Raw genomic sequence first — 18190 nt, forward strand, 5'->3', positions numbered from 1 at the left:
GTTGTGAGCGGAGGCAGCCTCATGCTTGCGTCGCCTGCTGTAGCTGTAGGCCACAGGAAGGGAGTCCTGAAGAACTATCCTAGTCTGCTAACGGAGGTAGCCTCACGCTAGTTTCTGCTACGGGAGCTGGAGGCCACTGAAAAGGAAAAAAAGGGGGTTATTAGTAACAGGAGGAAAAAGACTGAGATGTATGAGCCTGTGTTGCAAGCGGAGGCAGCCTCGTGCTTGCTCCTGCTGCTGTAGCTGTAGGCCACGGAAAAATGGTTTGTGACATTTAGCGGGACATGCTGTTGCCGATTTAGCCATTTTGTTGCTAGATTAGCCATTCTCACACTAGCCTAGAAACTTTTCAAGCAACTAGCAACAAATGCTGCGATTTTATAAAAAAATATTTGGCAAACTTTAAAAGTGGTAAAGTGATAAAAGGCATGCATTATATATACATATACTGTGTATATATTCTTTTTTTTTTTTTTCCTTTCTCAAAAGGAAGAAAAATATTGAAACAGCTAGCCAGCCAAGGAGCACATCTGCTGGTAACGTTAGACACTATGGGCGAGGTGCCTAGCAGTACGCACTTCACATATGAATTAAGTTGCAGGTTGCTCAAAAATTGTTTATGATGCGCCTTAATTTAATTTTTTATATATATATGATTGTTAATGATGTTTACTGTTGGTCCACTGTGATCAACAGTGAAGCTTTCCTCTTCCACTGTTGGTTTTATCCACAAAACAAAAATGTATCTTATCCATCTTATCTATCCATTTAACGAATGCCATGTGTAAATTAAATACTGGTAAAAAAATGCTGGTGAAAAATACAGAAAGTTTGAGTAATTCCAGTGTGTATTCTAGGCACTTTGTGTGATGGTTACAAAGCGACATTAATATCCAATGATGTTGTGACGTCCTTTAACAACTTTTGCAACGAATTACCTGCTTTTAGCGATTTTACCTGAAAATGATTTGGCAACACTGGTGGTTTGCGCCGCTAGCGGAGGTCGCCTCGCGCTAGCATCTGGAAACAGAAGCTAGAGGCCTGGCTGCATACGGCGCTGTGGCTGGGAGAGCTGCGGTGTTTCCTGCTGTGCTTCATGCTGCTTGCGTGTATCAAACAACTTTTGACCCCTAAGCAAAGAACGAATAAGAATTGTGCTGTGAGTATATCAGGACATTTTTTTGTTTGTAGTTTCGTAAAACTTTAGTATACTCTGGTTCAGCGTCTCTTTCTGTGTCATGGCATCTTCTGGATTGCATTCGGGAGGGAATTGGTAGTCTTGTGTTACAGCAAACCATGTTATTACAGACCATTAGTTCATATGAGATCAAAAGACTATTCAACAACAAAACTATTGTTGTTGTAGACCTTGTTGATAATGTTGACTTATCATTTCAGCCCTATCAGCTGTTTGGACTCTCATTCTGACGGCACCCGTTCACTACAGAGGATCCATTGGTGAGCAAGTGATGGAATTGCTTAGTGGTGGAATTATATAAATTAGCTCCACTTTTCAGTAGATTTATAACAACTACTGGGATATCTAATCTAGAAAACCACAGGAAATATGAGGGAAACTATTTAAAATGAGAAGTAAAAGCAGTGCAGGTCAGCAAATTCACTCAAAATCCAGATGACTTGCAGTGTGTTGATGAAGAAACTGACATGTTCAAACAGATAAATCTCATCAGACAACTTGTGGAATTAATTGTTCCACAGTGCAGAAATATATATATATATATATATATATATATATTTTTTATTTTGCATTTTCCAAAGGCTTCCATTTTCCTGGCAATTATTGTATAAAGATATGTTTTTAGAATAAACTTTCAGTTCTGAGCTCTTCTTGAAGTTTAAGTGTACTCTTCATTTAAATAATAATAAGAATAATAATAATGAAGAAACTGTCTGTTTTTCTGACATATTTATTATTGTTTAAAAGTGTATTACATATCCTTGAAAAGTGTATTCTAAGTTGTATTTAATAATTACATCCAATGAATAGGATACAGACACAAGATAAAAATTTAATTTTGTGCCACAATGCAACAATAGTCTGTCAGCCCAGCCAGATGTCAGTCTAACACACTGTAAAAAAGAAAAAAAAAGAAAAAGTAGAGCCAACTTAAAATATTAAGGCAACCAGCTTCAGCAGATGTTTGAGTTTTCTCAACTCAGTTTATACAACAAAAAGTTAAGAACTTTCCTAAAAAAAGAAGTTGAGAAAACTCAAAAATCTGCTGAAGCTGGTTGCCTTAAAAGTTGGCTTTTTTTCTTTTTTTACAGTGCAGTAAAACAGCAATTAATCAATTGAAATGACATTGATCCTGCTGTCCATATGTGATGTCATATTTGGAAAGCTGACTAGTTGAGTATTTCCTCCAAGTAAGATTTGTAAAGATACACATCTAATTTATACACATGAAAACACATCTATAGTGTAAATTACACAGTATAAAACATCAACAGAAAGGAATATAGAATATAAAGTGATAAATTATTTTTCTACATTAATATTCAGTAAAATAAACATAATTTGTGAGAAACAGATACATGTTGTATTTCGCAAATCACAAAAATATTTGGCAAATATTATATATATATATATATATATATATATATATATATATATAAGGTAAACAGAAGGAAAGACTAAATAACAAATTATCATGCTATTGAAAGGGATCCAGGATCTGGAATTAATCAATTATTATTTAGAGCTATTCAAAAGTCAGTAAAGAATTAAAATTGTGTAAGAATGATCAAGAAAAAAACGAAATATTGTAAGATCAAAACTCTTTGCATCAATGTATTTGACCAAGCACATACCCCACTTATGTTTAAACCACTTTGTTGTCTATTTTTGTACATAGACTATACCGTTTAAAAGTTAAACGTTTTTGATAAGTCTCTTTTTGGTAAGGTTTTTTTTTTTTCTCCATTCTGTCACAGAGGGAGTTTTGGTTCCTTGCCATTGTCGCCTCTGGCTTGCATTATCGTCAATTTGATTTAGCAGATACTATTTAAACTAAACTGATCTAGACAATGACATCACTGAACTCGAACGAATTTCGAACGAAATGCCTTAACTGAACATTGAGTGTTTAATCCTATTTGTATGCATTACTGACACTCTATCCTCCAATTTGATACTAAGTGCTTTGACACAATCTGTATTGTTAAAAGCGCTATATAAATAAAGGTGACTTGACTTCAAATCTATCTACCCATTAACAGTTTAGCTGGGCTTAACCCTTGAGCCAAAAGAGTAGCTCTGTATGCCAGTAAGGCTTTCTGAGGATCTTTATTTTTTTCCATTAGTTGTTTAACTTCACCATTACTTTGTGGACTACTTGTCAGATGTTGAAATCCATAATCCTGAACAAAGTTTGCAAAATCGGTGGAAGCAAATTGAGGTCAATTGTCCGCAACAAGTACTTCTGGTACTCCAAATCTGGCAAAACAGTTTGAAGTCTATAAATTGTGGTAGCTGGTGTCAAAGAGGGCAAGTTGGCAATCTCAATATATCTGGAAATATAATCCACCAGAACAATATACTGGGAATTTCTCCACTGAAAAATATCAGCTGCAACTTTTTGCCATGGCCTCTGTGGCAACGGGGTGCAGATCAAAGGTTCTATTTTCAACTTGAGAAAACTGGCAGCATGTTTCACATATTTCCTCCATATCATGACGATGACAAAAATATCATGACGATCTGGCCAATAAGGCAGAAGATGTTCAGGAACATTTCTCCGATGCAACGGCCAACCCTTTTCTGTAAAGATTCGTACCTGTTTACAAGTTGCATCTAGGGCTTGTTCCTCTTTAATAAGCTCAAGTTTTGCTTTACTAGCAGGAATATCCGCAATTACTTGATTGATTAAAAGATCACACTCCGTCTCGACAAGATCATCACTCTCTTCCGAGGTCGTCATTTTAAGAGGTGCTCGAGAAAGTGTATCAGCTGTTTGGACTCTCATTCTGACGGCACCCGTTCACTACAGAGGATCCATTGGTGAGCAAGTGATGCAATTGCTTAGTGGTGGAATTATATAAATTAGCTCCACTTTTCAGTAGACTTTTAACAACTACTGGAATATCTAATCTAGCAAACCACAGCAAATATGAGGAAAATTATTTAAAATGAGAAGTGAAAGCAGTGCAGGTCAGCAAATTCACTCAAAAGCCAGATGACTTGCAGTGTGTTGATGAAGAAACTGACATGTTCAAACAGATAAATCTCATCAGACAACTTGTGGAATTAATGGTTGTTCCACAGTAAATAATTATTTTGTTTTTCTAAAGGCTTCCATTTTCCTGGAAATTATTGTATAAAGATATGTTTTTAGAATAAACTTTCAGTTCTGAGCTCTTCCTGAAGTTTAAGTGTACTCTTCATTTAAATAATAATAATAAGAGTAATAATAATGAAAAAAAACATTGTCTGTTTTTCTGACATATTTATTATTGTTAAGAAGTGTATTATTACATATTCTTGAAAAGTGTATTCTAAGTTGTATGTAATAATTACATCCAATGAATAGGATACAGACAGAAGATAAAAATTTAATTTTGTGCCACAATGCAACAATATTCTGTCAGCCCAGCCAGATCTAACAGTAAAACAGCAATTAATCAATTGAAATGACATTGATCCTGCTGTCCATATGTGATGTCATATTTGGAAAGCTGACTAGTTGAATATTTCCTCCAAGTAAGATTTGTAAAGATACACATCTAATTTATACACATGAAAACACATCTATAGTGTAAATTACACAGTATAAAACATCAACAGAAAGGAATATAGAATATAAAGGGATAAATTATTTTTCTACATTAATATTCAGTAAAATAAACATAATTTGTGAGAAACAGATACATGTTGTATTTCGCAAATCACAAAAATATTTGGCAAATATTATATATATATATATAAGGTAAACAGAAGTAAAGACTAAATAACAAATGATCATGCTATTGAAAGGGATCCAGGATCTGGAATTAATCGATTATTATTTAGAGCTATTCAAAAGTCAGTAAAGAATTAAAATTGTGTAAGAATGATCAAGAAAAAAACAAAATATTGTAAGATCAAAACTCTTTACATAATATATTTAACCAAGTACATACCCCACTTATGTTTAAACCACTTTATTTTTGTACATGCACTACCGTTCAAAAGTTAAATATTTTTGAAATAAGTCTCTTATGCTCACCAAAGGTGCATTAATTTTAATATTGTGAAGTGTTATTAGGATTTAAATTAGCTGTTTCCTATTAGAATATGTTGTAAAATGTAATTTATTCCTGTGATACAAAGCTGTATTTTCAGGATCATTACTCCAGTATTCAGTGTGACACGATCCTTCAGAAATCATTCTAATATGCTGATTTGCTGCTCAAGAAACATTTCTTTTTACTAATGTTTTAACAGTTGTGCTTCATATTTTTGTGGAAACCATGATAATTTTTCAGGATTCTTTGAATATTTTCAAATGAACAGCACTTATTTGGAATATAAAACTTTTGTGTCATTATAAATGTCGTTATTGTCACGTCTGTTCAATTTAGTGCATCTTTGCTGAATAGAAGTATAAATATCTTTCAAAAGAAATCTTACTGACCCAAAACGGTTGTGCTTCATTGCATAAAAAATTAAGGCAAGTATTGGTAGAAGCAACAGAAAACATAATAGCAAAAGATGTTTTGGAGGAGATGTTGCAGAAGAAAGAACTGCAGATTCTGTATCTGTGGTTGAGGAAGGAGGAGAAGGAGTAGGAGGAGGAGGAGGAAGACCAGGACAGCTGTAACTGTAGTCAGGATCGGCTCCAGTGGAGGTAAACTGCACAAAACCTGGAGGATCGCTGCATACATAGGAGTTGATCCATTCCTGATAGCGTGATACTCTGGCAAACACTCTGGGAGTTTTAGGTTGACCACACCCAGTCCCAAAGCTAACAATACCGGACTGAACCCATACAGAGCTCTGCCTGCTCACCATCGGACCTCCTGAATCCCCCTGAAAATACACATCAATAAAATAACTGTAGAAAGAAACGTACACCATCATTCAAAGTTATGGTGTCAGTAAGATTTTTACAGTATTTCTGTTCAAATAAATACAGCTTTTATGAACAAAAGCATTAAAATCTTACCAACCCCAAACTTCTAAATAAAAGTGTATGTTGTAATATACACATTGACAGTACCAAACAACAGTTACTTGAATATTTTGGTTATTTGTTACCAAATGCCTCAAAAAAAAAAAAAGTGTCTGAATATCTTTCAAAGACTGGACATGAACCTCACAACTTTTATCAATCCTAGCTATTTATTCTTCATTTGAAGCACACATTGTTTACCTTGTAAACACAAGTTTGGGCTAAATAGATAGTTTCTGTACCTGACACGAGTCCTTGCCTCCTTCCAGTAGACCAGCACAGATCATGTTCTCCGTTATCTCTCCAACTCCATAGAGACAGTTGCACTGTCTGTTACCAATTACAGGAACTTCTACTTCCTGTAGAACTTTAGGGGATGGAAGGGGCACTGTATGGAAAACATGAGATGTTACTCCACATAGTCATTGAGTATCCTGAGAAATTCATAATTTTAAAGAAGGGACAAGAATGAATTCTCACCTCCTTCACTAATGTTTCCCCATCCAGTGATCCAGCTGTCTGTGCCACTGTTGAACACACTGTTATGAGCTGCTAGACACACAGGTCTGATGTAATCAGTGAAGGTGACGGGTGATCTCAATTTGAGAAGTGCAATATCGTTGTCACTTGTAAAATTGTAATTGGGATGTTTGATGATTCGTCTCACATATCTGAACACTTCATTAGGATTGGAACCTTCCTGGGTCTGTCGCCCCAAAACCACGGTGAAATCAATGGTTGGATACCTGAGGAAAATAAAAAAGGAGATATAGGGAGCTAGAATTTGAAAGTTTAGATTAAATATATGTTGATAGCATGTTGCTAGCATGATTGAACACATTGCTAACATGATTAGCATATTGTTACAATGTTGCTAAAATGACTGGACACATTGCTAACATGATTTAAAGGGAAAGAAAAGGGAAAGGGAAGTGGTGTGTGGCCAAGTATGGTGACCCATACTCGGAATTTGTGATCTGCATTTAACCCATCCAAGTGTACACACAGTAGTTAACATACACAGGGAGCAGTGGGCAGCCAATGCTGCGGCACCCGGGGAAAAAGGGATAGTTCACCCAAAAATGATGATGACTTTATTCAACAATTCGTCTCCTCCACGTCACCCTATAGTGCCATTTTGGAGAGTATCACATACGTAAACAACGTATGTACGCGGATACTTTATTTACATTGTTTATGCTTTGATTTTAACGTAAACAACGCATCCACGTTCATGTTAGCAACATGTTAATTCATGTTACCAATGTGCTCAATCAGGCTAGCAACATGCATTATTTTTGTTTTCTTTGTGCACACAAAGTGCTCGTAGTTCTCGTAGCTTCGTAAAATTATTGTTGAACCACTGATGTCACATGGATTATTTTAACGATGTCCTTGCTATGTTCAGATCCTTGCTGTCTATGGGAGGGTCAGGGAGGTCTCGGAAGTCATCAAAAATATCTTAATTTGTGTTCCGAAGATGAACGAAGGTCTACAGGTTTGGAACGATATGAGGATGAGTAATTAATGACAGAATTTTCATTTCTGGATGAACTATCCCTTTAACATGTTGCTAGCATGAGTAGCATATTGTTAGCATGTTACTAGCATGATTCGCATGTTGTTATATAACATGATTAACATGTTTCTAACATGTTTTAACGTGATTAGCATGTTGCTGGTATGTTTTAGCTTGATTTAGCTTGTTTGTTAGCATTATTAGCATGTTGCTAGCTTATTTTAACGGGATTAGCATGTTGTTAGCGTGTAGGGTTGCCAACTTCCAAAAAGGAAAATAAGGGACAATTGTGGTTTTTCATTAAAAAAAATAAGAGACACATACACACATGTTGAAATCAGAAATCATTCTAAAATGCTGATTTATAATGCAGCACAACTATTTCAAACATTGATTATGAATCAGCATTTTAGAATGATTTCTGAAGGATCATGTGACACTGGAGACTGGAGTAATGATGCTGAGTATTTAGCTTTGCTTCACAGGAATAAATTGTATTTGAAATTATTTTAAAATAGAAAGCTATTATGTTCAATTGCAAAAATGTTTCACAAAATTATTTTTGATCAAATAAATGCAGTCTCGATGAGCACAAAATCTTCTTTAAAAAAAACTGAGTCTGAGTTCTGAGTCTAGATTTAAATGTGGCTAATGTTTTAGAACATCTGGGTCCGTATTCACAAAACATTTTATCTTACCACTAAGAGTTCTCCTAAATAGCAGTACAAGTTTTTAGCTAAGAGTTTTCTTTTAAAACCTATTCACAAAGCTGCTGAGACAAACTTGTACTAAGGAATAGAGAAAAGTCTTAAGCAAAGAGTAAAGCCCGGCTCACACCGTGCGATTTTGCCCACGATTTGGCCGTCTGAGACAAATTTTGAAAATCCTAAAAGATTCCTATAATCCCAAAACCTATTCGGACGGGATTAGTTTTACATGGAGAGGTGGGGTAAAGTAATTATTACCAGAGCTTCTCAGTTATTTTAGTCCCGTCCGAATGCGCCATCTCAGTAATCATTACAGACATTGTCAGTAAAGATTACAGTGACTTTTACCTTCTCTAAAAAGGTCTGGAGAAATTACCTCAGATAATACTAATCCTGTGCGAATAGACCATCTGTAAAAATATACGTAAATATGCCGTCATTTCCTTCCATTGTCCGCGGTTTTTAACTCCTGTTGCATCGTCATATTTCATTGACGACTGCTATGGGGGAAACTCTTTTACTGAAGCCAGATTGGTTAAATTTGAAGTGCCCAGCTGGGAGTGCTTCGCATCGGATGGGTGAGCTTCGCCAGTAGTCAGACAGAAAAGGGGTTTGCTCGACCGGGAGGCTCTCAAAGCATCTGACAGGGAGTTCAATACTCAGAACAATTTGAATTGTCTAAAAGGGTAGATGCTATGAGGATTACTTTGCGTAATTGTCTGACAAATCTAATAAACTGCTTCTGATAAAACAACATATCGGTGCTGCTTTGCATCCGAAAGTTAAGCGTATGACGAAATATAATTTCCAGTGCTAGCGTACCCCAAATAAGTGCCATGAATCTGGATGGATAGGCATAGCTTTGAAAGCTCAGGTGATTTCGACTTTTGCCAGCCAAATGCTAAGACCCATGATTTTATAATAGTGATTGCATGATCAATGTCCTACTATTGAGAGAGAATTTGTCAAGAGGAATCGACGTGTTTATGCTTGAAAACAGGGAGTTATGCGGATCTGATAGATCGATTAGAAGGCATTTCTTACCCAAGAATTTCCTGGTAGACACTCCAATGGGCTAATGTGAAACTGAGAAGGCGGGCATCGAAAGGGCTGATCATGAACCCTTGTTTAAAATTTTAGGAGGAGATACTGACTAAATTTCGGCAAAGAAGAAGCCAAAATGATGTATGGATAAACAAGTAAACCTAGGTTGCTTTAGTCAAGTAAGTGTTCATCTTGAAATATTACTAAAATGTAAACATTTCCTTACATTAATCAGTAAAGATTGTATAGCAAAAATGATCAACATGAACCACTACCTGATAGTGGACTTTTTTTTTTTATTATACAAGAAGACCACTGACTTGCATAAAAAGTCAATCATATGACAGAAGGCATGTAGTGGATTGTGTGCAAGAGGTTTTGCAGGTTTGATCATGTTAATAATTAAGAGGCCTTAGAAATGCGCATATCTACGGAGCCCCTTAGAGCTCATGAGAGAACGCAAACATCTTTGCGAGAGAATGCAAAGTTTTGCGAGAGAATGCAAAAGATTTGAAAAATATTTTTTCCTCCCACCCCAAATTTTTTTTCACCCACCCCCAAATCTTTCCACCACCATGAGCTCTTAGGGTCTCTGTACATATCTGTGGCTTTATATTGTTAAATAAATTCCTCAATTATACTGTAAACTGAAGTACTTATTTGCAAGTAAGTTGAATGAGTTTACCCATGAACACAGTGGGCAGCAGACAGCACCCATTCTTTGTTGATGAGAGAACCTCCACAGATGTGTCTGCTTAACAGAAGAAGACTAGCCTGCCAGGGCCAGCGTCCAGCTGAAGTGTTCTGACCTCCTACTATCCTGCTGCTGGTGGTAACTGGGGTTCTTCCACATATCAGAGCACTAGAAACATCATCTGAGGAAGCTGATGCAAAATATAATGATGTAGGCTACTACACAAGAACGTGTAGTTCTTGAAGTTTAGTTCCTGATTCAGTATGTACAGTTTTTGAAATAACTAGTTCAAAATAATCAAAAAAAGCATGATGAAAAGTCACCCTTTTCCAACCACACATAAAATATCAACAAATATTAATTCCTGAACCAAATATTTCAATGAATGACAATGAATGAATTAAATTGTAAAATGTACTGTTAAGTTGAATCAGATAAATTCATAAATTTTAAAACAGCTAATCTTACCAAAAGGTGATGAATTTATATATACGCACACACACACAGTGGGGAAAATAATAATTTGATCCCCTGCTGATTTTGTAACTTTGCCCACTTAAAAATATATATACAATGCCCTCCAAAAGTATTGGAACAGTAAAGAAAAAATTGCTCTGTTGGCTGTGGATTCAAGACATTTACAGGTATGATTAAAAGATGAATACGAGGCAAAACTACAGATTGTCACATTTTATTATTGGGTGATTCAACACACAGATGTTTTACTTCTTTTATATCTGCCTTATGTTCAACTGTCCCAATACTTGTGCTCACATCAATGAGTGGGATGAACTCTAAAAGTGCTGTTCTTTTTATTTGGTAAAACATATATGTGTTGAAACGGCTAATAATAAAAAGTCACATTCTGTCGTTTTGTCTCATATTCATCTTTTCATATTTGCAAATGTCTTGACTCCACAGTCAACAGAGCAATTTTGTCTTTGGGAGATATATATATATATATATATATATATATATATATATATATATATATATATATATATATATATATATATATATATATATATATATATATATATATACAAAGTGTGTGTGTGTGTGTGTCTACTTTTGAAATTGCATTCAAAATTTAATTGACTCAAAAACCTGAGGGGGCACGAGAATTTAATTCTACATCCTGCTGTAGACATGTTATTTACACAATTACTTCATCAAAAACAGATATCATTTTTGTTTTTACTATATTTAACTAGAAACCAAATTGTCAATGTAATATTAATATACCTTGGGGGTTAGATTTGCTACAGAATCCTGAAAAACAAAATAGAGACAGATGTTACATGCATATCTACCTCAAAGACTTGCAACTCTGTTGTAAGAAACATAAGCATATGTTTTGAGAAAAAAAAACCAATGAAATTTGGGTAACACTTTAGATTAGGGAACACTATTCACTATTAACTAGTTGCTTATTAGCATGCAAATTATTAACATATTGGCAGTTCATTAGAATTTACAAAGCGCATATCCCAGATAGCAAAATTCCTGAGGCCCAGATCAGGCCCACACCTGACACTTTCATCGGACACCTTAGGTGGTCCACTCCTGTTTGCCAAATTTGGGCCACAGGCAAGGCATAGGAAGGTCACATGTCAGCCATGACAATAAATAAAACAAAGCAGAACTGGCCCAAATCTGGGCCACATTTATTTTCATTCTGGCCCAGATCGGACCCAAATCCAACACCCTGCTCTGGCCCACATACTGCATGGAATAATGGCATTTGGGCAGTCTGGTCCTGTTTGCTATATTTGAGCTTCAAGTAAGCCTTAGCATTACTGCATGTAAGCCAACCAAATAAACAAAAACTGGCCCTAACGTGGGCCACAATTTATTTTTATTCTAACCCTAGTCTTCCCTAAATTCCTCACGTGGCCCACATGCTGCATGGAATGGCGACATTTTGGCAGTGGTCCACAAGCAGGCCACTACACAGACACATTTTAGATAATAAACCAAATAAACCATAAATATACATTTCTGAAATAGGAAATGTCCGATAGCACGTGAAGGCAGCATCAGAGCTATAGTGCACTTCTGTTTTTATGCTGCACAGTGCACATATAAAAAAAACTGCCATTAAAAGCATGTTTCAAAAAATAAATTGCTGCATATGTGGCCTTCTTAAGACTCATATCCGTGATATGGATATGAGTCTTAAGAAGGCCACATATGCAGCAATTTATTTTTTGCATCAGTTAACTGTGTTGCATCCTACTAAAAGTAGCCAAATTCTATTAGTCCATATACCAAGAAGTGGCCTCCTTCTGTTTTATAATATATGGGACATATTTGACATATCAAATGTGGGACAAGTTAGGCTTACACACTGATTAGCCATCAATTCGTAGCAGTGAATGAATAGACATCATATCGATCACAAGTGCAGTATGGAGTACCTCAAGACTCAGTACTAGGGCTGTTACTTTTCACACTTTACATGTTACCTTTGGGAGATTTCATCAGGAATCACTGTGTTAGCTTTCACTGTTATGATGATGATACTCAGCTCTATATTTCTTTGCGGCCTGGCGAAACATAGCAATTTGAAAAACTAACAGAATGCAGTTCACAGTTATTCACTAGTATTACTACTCTGAAACCACTAGAGTCTTTGTATAAACAATCACTAAAAACTCTTGATAAGAAATCGGTTCGGTTTCATCATTGCTCAATATAAAAAAAACAAAAATACAATTTGCTAAGCTGGGATAACTTGATCAAATATGTACATATTTGTCTGCTGTTTAAGACTATACATAGCCTGTCTTCACCACTAAAACGGTTTGTGAATATTAGAAAAACTGCTCACTGATCTACAAGGGGTGGGGAAAGAGGGGACTGCATTATTCCTCTCAAAAGAAGTAACTTTAATCAGTCTGTATTTTCAGTCAAAGCTGCAAGGGAATGGAAATCTGTCCCATCAACAATTAAGACGATTACATACTTTTGGCTCTTTTCAGTCTCATCTTAAAAAATGGTTACTGACAACTCAGCACTGTCAACATTAGTATTGTATTCTTGGCAATAGACTTCTTTGTACTAATTGCTCTTGGCTATGTTGCTCTCTTCTGTTGCCATATTTCTCCTTCTCTTTCCTTTTTCTCATGTTTACTTTGTTTTAGATAATTAACGTACATTTTGTATTTTAGTAGTGATTTCTCTGTCTGTGTGTGAATTTGTTTTCTGTAATTATTATTATTTTATTTATTTATTTTCTCTTTTCTGTCCATATGATGTGTATATGTGTGATGCTCTGTCTCTGTTTTTAGGGTGACCTTTTAACATTCTGTCAAGGGTCTACAGATGAAAAATAGCCTTTTGGGCTAATTCTGGCACGTTCAGTAATTTATGTTTATTAATGTGCATTGCCCCTGTAAATAAATAAACTAAACTAAACTAAAAAACTGCGGGCGGCAGATTCTTTTCCTATTTAGAGCCCAAACTCTGGTATAATCTACCTAACACCTTTCGGGAGGCAGACACACTTTTATCAGTTTAAATCTAGATTAAAACCCCATCTCTTTAACCTGGTTTACACATAACACACTAACACATTTCTATTATTCAAATCCATTAAATGATTGTTAGGCTGCATTAATTAGGTCAACCGGAACTGGGAACACTTCCCATAACACACGATGTACATCGTAAGAAGAATGCATTTACGCTAATATTAGTCTGTTTCTTTCTTATTCCGAGGTCAACATAGCCACCAGATCCAGTCCGTATCCTAGCACCTAGAGATGACCTCTACAGCCCTGATTGTCAGAGGAGATCAGGGCAACTAGATGAGCCCCAAAGACAGATCCCCAGTGAAGAACTTGTCTCCCAAATGACCCCCTGACTGAGTCTGGTTTCTCCCAAGGTTTTTTCTCCATTATGTCACCGATGGAGTTTTGGTTCCTTGCCGTTGTCACCTCTGGCTTGCTTAGTTGGGGACACTTAATTTCCAGCAAAATCGTCAACTTGATTGCACAGATACTATTTAAACTGAACTGAATAATGCCTTATTCTGCATATCCATATTCTAGATTCCTTAACCCTACTGCATTCCTATACTTAACTACTACAACAACAACCTTGCTTGTCATCAGTAAGCAGTAATTAGGAATTTACTGAGGGAAAACTCTTAATAGTGAACGTGTTCCCTAATATAAAGTGTTACCAAAATGAGATATCTGAAATTGAGGTAAATTACACATTTCATTAATAAACATACCATTGTTTTCTGATGAATTGTCAACACGAAATACCCATCGACCCATGATGTTGACATTGCTTGTGTATGACAGATATGTGACATCAGAAGAAGGAATTGAAAAGAAATTTGTAGAGTTAATGGTGTCAAAGCCGGACTGTTAATGAAGAAAAAAATTCCATTAAATCCAAAAACATTTCACTCTTCTAAAGATCGTAATTTGCGGTAACAATATTTTGACACATTTTTCACACTGCTTTACCTCTACACTTTGGGTGGAGGTGATGAAATCATAATGCATGATTGTAAATGACATGTTTTTCCCAGAAACCAAAACCACCTGGAAGGTCGACTCCTGGATGAGAGTGGAAATTAATTAATACAAGCATCATTCTGGATATTCCTTTATTTTCAGTTAATTGAAAATACTATGCAGCAAAAGTGCATGCTAAATTAACTAGAAACTTACTGCCTCTCTGTTTCCAAAGTACGATACTTTATCCCATGTAGCGAGAAAAACCCAAGAGGCAGAAAAGTTCAAGTTGGGAAAATATTTGTTTATGTCTCTTGAAGCCCGATTCAAGAGACGAGCATCTGTTACTTGTCGGTAAGAGATGGTTCCTTTCTCACTATTATCAATGTCTGTCCACATTGGAGCGATGATGTCTACAGATGAGTTTGCAGGAAAATAATAGGGATGCCACTGGTAAAGTGGCCTGTCAAAGGTCAGGTCTCCATTATTATTCACCTGTAGGATCAAAATCAGTTGTCTGTATTTTCAAGTAACATCAATGTGGAATATTAATGTAATGAATATCATAATGCTTCTTACAAATATGCTGTCATATACACGCCCAAAGTACACGAATGGCTGCAGAAGGCGGATCGGAGGAGAACTTCCATCATCTGACTTTGGGCTCATCTCATCCTCTACACCTCTATATGGGTAGAATATTCCTAATATTCCCAATAATATTATTATGAGTGTTTAATGATTTGAAGGAGGACATTTTATAAGCTTCAAAATACCTTTGATTTTTTAAATGTTATATTTGTCTATTTGTCAAATAATGTGATATTCTCTATATTAATCATGTTACCTTCCTCAGGACCACCATCAACACGAAATACCCAGCGTCCCGGTACATTGACATTGCTGGAGTTGAACAGCTTATTTGTATCAGTCACAGGGATTGAAAAATAATTTGCTGAGTGTATTGTGTCATAACCGGCCTGCGAGTAGATAAAAAAAAAAAAAAAAAAAAAAAAAAAAAAAAAAAAAGGTTATTCATGAATGAAATGTGTGACCAGGTAATATGATGATTTTTGGAAAAAAAAATATTTACTAATTTTACTAAAGACATTAAGGGTCCCATTAATATAATGTGAATCTCAAAATTTTGTAGCAAGATTCTTATTCTGTCCAACCTGAAAACTCTGATCAGTTGAGGAGCTATTTCCGTAGTTCATTATGACAAAGGAAAGAGTTCTGAAAATGACTAAAACGACTTGGAAGGAGGATTCCTAGGAAAAGTGCAGTAAAACATTAGGTTTCAATGGAAAAACACAGCTATAAATGGTCTATAAGCAAAACTCATTTAGCCTAAATGCATGCAGTCCTTTTCATAAGTTTATAATAAGTAGGGATATGCCCGAATCCGAATACGGTATTCGGAAAGGTAATGATGTGTACTACGGCAACCGTAAAGGGAATAAATACGATGTATACGAGAAAAATATATTTCAGTGCTTTCAGGGAGCGGTTATTTATATGCCGAACATTGAAATAACTTATGAATGTGCGTTTACTTTTTACTTTCACTTTTGAGATTCGCGATCACACCTATCTACTAAGAAGCGGCACTACTTACCAAACATTTCACAAGATTAGATGTTTGTCAGTGGTGCTCAGGATCTGCAAATAATTTGACATCGTCCTATCGGTTATCTCTGTTTATGTGGTAAGTTCAATTTTATGTACTGGAATGTAACAGGCTACTGCTAGCAAGCGGCTAACCATGTCCCTTTTGTGGCTCCGTAGAACGCATTATTCATTTTCGGTGACGTTCCGAATACGGATTCTCTATTCGGGCACATCTCTAATAATAAGTGATATTTAAAAAAAAAAATTAAAAAAAAAAAGCTTTTCAAATTCTGCTTAGATTTCTACCAAACTTAAGTTTAAGAAGATTCAAGTAAACTTTCAATATACATACCGTTGTGGGGCTGTTCAAGTAGGGCACCCTATTCCAAGTAGCAATAAAGACTGTATGTACTGAGAAACCAAACTGAGGGAAAACCTGTTTGATATCATTTCTCGCCCTGTCCAGAATACGGCCTTGAGTTACAATGCGATAGGTGATGCTTCCACTGACACTACAGTCAAACTTTGCCCAGAGTGGAGCTATAATGTCTCTAGTAGAGTTGGCAGGGAAAGCCTTTGGGAGTCTTTCATAAAATGGTTCAAAGGTCAAAAGTCCATTATTGTTGACCTATAATAAAAAATTTAACATTTAACTGAAGCAACATGAACTGCAATACTGTACATCAGTGTACTTCAAATGTACTGTTTAGCATAACATCTCACATATATCGTCTGGTATTTGCGTCCAAAGTACAAGAAAGGATACTGCAAGTGCAGAGCTGATGAGCTTGCATTACTTTGACAGGGATTGTTTTGATAACCAGCTGGATAAAACAGACCTGGAAAAACATGTTGTTGCATATTATGCCCTTGGTAAAGTACAAAGAAAGTTAACAAAATTGAGGTGACGAAAGAAAAGAAAATTTAAAAAATGCACCATGGTTCTTTGGCAACGTGTTGATACGTAAAGCCCAGCGGCCCTTTACATTGACATTTGAGGAGTGGGTCAGGTTAGCAATGTTAAACACTGGAATTGTATAATAACCGCTTGAATCGTCAGTGTCATATCCAGCCTAAACAATGATTACACACATTTTCATTACAGATCTGTGGAAAAGAGGGGCTGTGGCTATTTTGAATATTTAAAATAAATGTAAAATATTTGAAAATCTTTCTCACCAGTGCAATGTTTTTAGTTTGGGGAATACTGCCATAATTAAATACAATAAATGACAATCCAGATCCAGAGATCAGCAGTACTTGAAAAGAGGAATTCTGAAGAAGAAAAAAAAAACACAACGTAAAATCATCAGTCACAAGACAACTGAAAACAACATAATTAATCTTACCTGTGCTGAAGTGTTGAAATATTTCACATTGCCCCAAGTACAAATAAAAACGGAGTCGGAAGTAAAATTTGTATTAGGAAAATATTGACGTATATCATTTGTAATTCTCCGCAATACTCTGACACCCTTGAATTGTTGAAAGTAAAAGTAACTGTTGTCAATATCTGTCCAAAGTGGCGCAACAATATCTATATTTGCAGGAAAAGTTGGGGGACTTGAAAGAAACAGTGGCCTGTTGAAAGTAAGGAATCCATTTTTGTGAACCTAAAAGGGGTTTGAATTAACAGACATTACATGTTGACAAATACTTTTAATGGCTAATAAAAATAATAAATTGATTTAAAAAATGCAATTGCATTTATGAGTGTCCTCACATAAACAGAACTGTATGTGAGCCCAAAGTAAGATAATGGGGTCTGCAAAGAGAGCTTCCATATTCCATATTGCGGTCCTGACAGGTTCAGTTTGTGCCCATTCCTAAATGGATAGAACAGTCCTGCAAGCATACAAGTTTTTTTCATCAGCACACCTGTGATTTTAATTCATTTGTAACTCTCAACATTTCACTACATACTAATTGCCCAATTAATTGTTCTATGTTTCAAACAATAAACTATTCAG

General features: G+C 35.7%; 1 protein-coding gene across 1 annotated transcript in view; it reads right to left on the reverse strand.

Annotated features, from left to right (window-relative positions):
• Positions 1 to 4458: 4458 nt before the first annotated feature.
• The window catches only part of LOC306857878 (uncharacterized protein), a 64067-nt gene continuing 50335 nt past the window's right edge, over positions 4459 to 18190 (reverse strand). The window contains exons 16-32 of the mRNA XM_079398140.1: positions 17944 to 18065; positions 17570 to 17833; positions 17400 to 17495; positions 17158 to 17293; positions 16944 to 17059; positions 16573 to 16848; positions 15785 to 15880; positions 15457 to 15589; positions 15189 to 15313; positions 14826 to 15104; positions 14619 to 14711; positions 14378 to 14513; positions 11380 to 11406; positions 10126 to 10324; positions 6651 to 6916; positions 6413 to 6558; positions 4459 to 6028 (exon numbers count right to left, since the gene is read on the reverse strand). Coding sequence (XP_079254266.1) covers positions 5516 to 6028; positions 6413 to 6558; positions 6651 to 6916; positions 10126 to 10324; positions 11380 to 11406; positions 14378 to 14513; positions 14619 to 14711; positions 14826 to 15104; positions 15189 to 15313; positions 15457 to 15589; positions 15785 to 15880; positions 16573 to 16848; positions 16944 to 17059; positions 17158 to 17293; positions 17400 to 17495; positions 17570 to 17833; positions 17944 to 18065 — 3023 coding nt within the window. The 3' untranslated portion in view covers positions 4459 to 5515. The remainder of the gene's footprint in view (positions 6029 to 6412; positions 6559 to 6650; positions 6917 to 10125; positions 10325 to 11379; positions 11407 to 14377; positions 14514 to 14618; positions 14712 to 14825; positions 15105 to 15188; positions 15314 to 15456; positions 15590 to 15784; positions 15881 to 16572; positions 16849 to 16943; positions 17060 to 17157; positions 17294 to 17399; positions 17496 to 17569; positions 17834 to 17943; positions 18066 to 18190) is intronic.

The sequence above is a fragment of the Barbus barbus genome (assembly GCF_936440315.1).
Source record: "Barbus barbus genome assembly, chromosome: 38".
NCBI classification, from domain to species: Eukaryota; Metazoa; Chordata; class Actinopteri; order Cypriniformes; family Cyprinidae; genus Barbus; species Barbus barbus.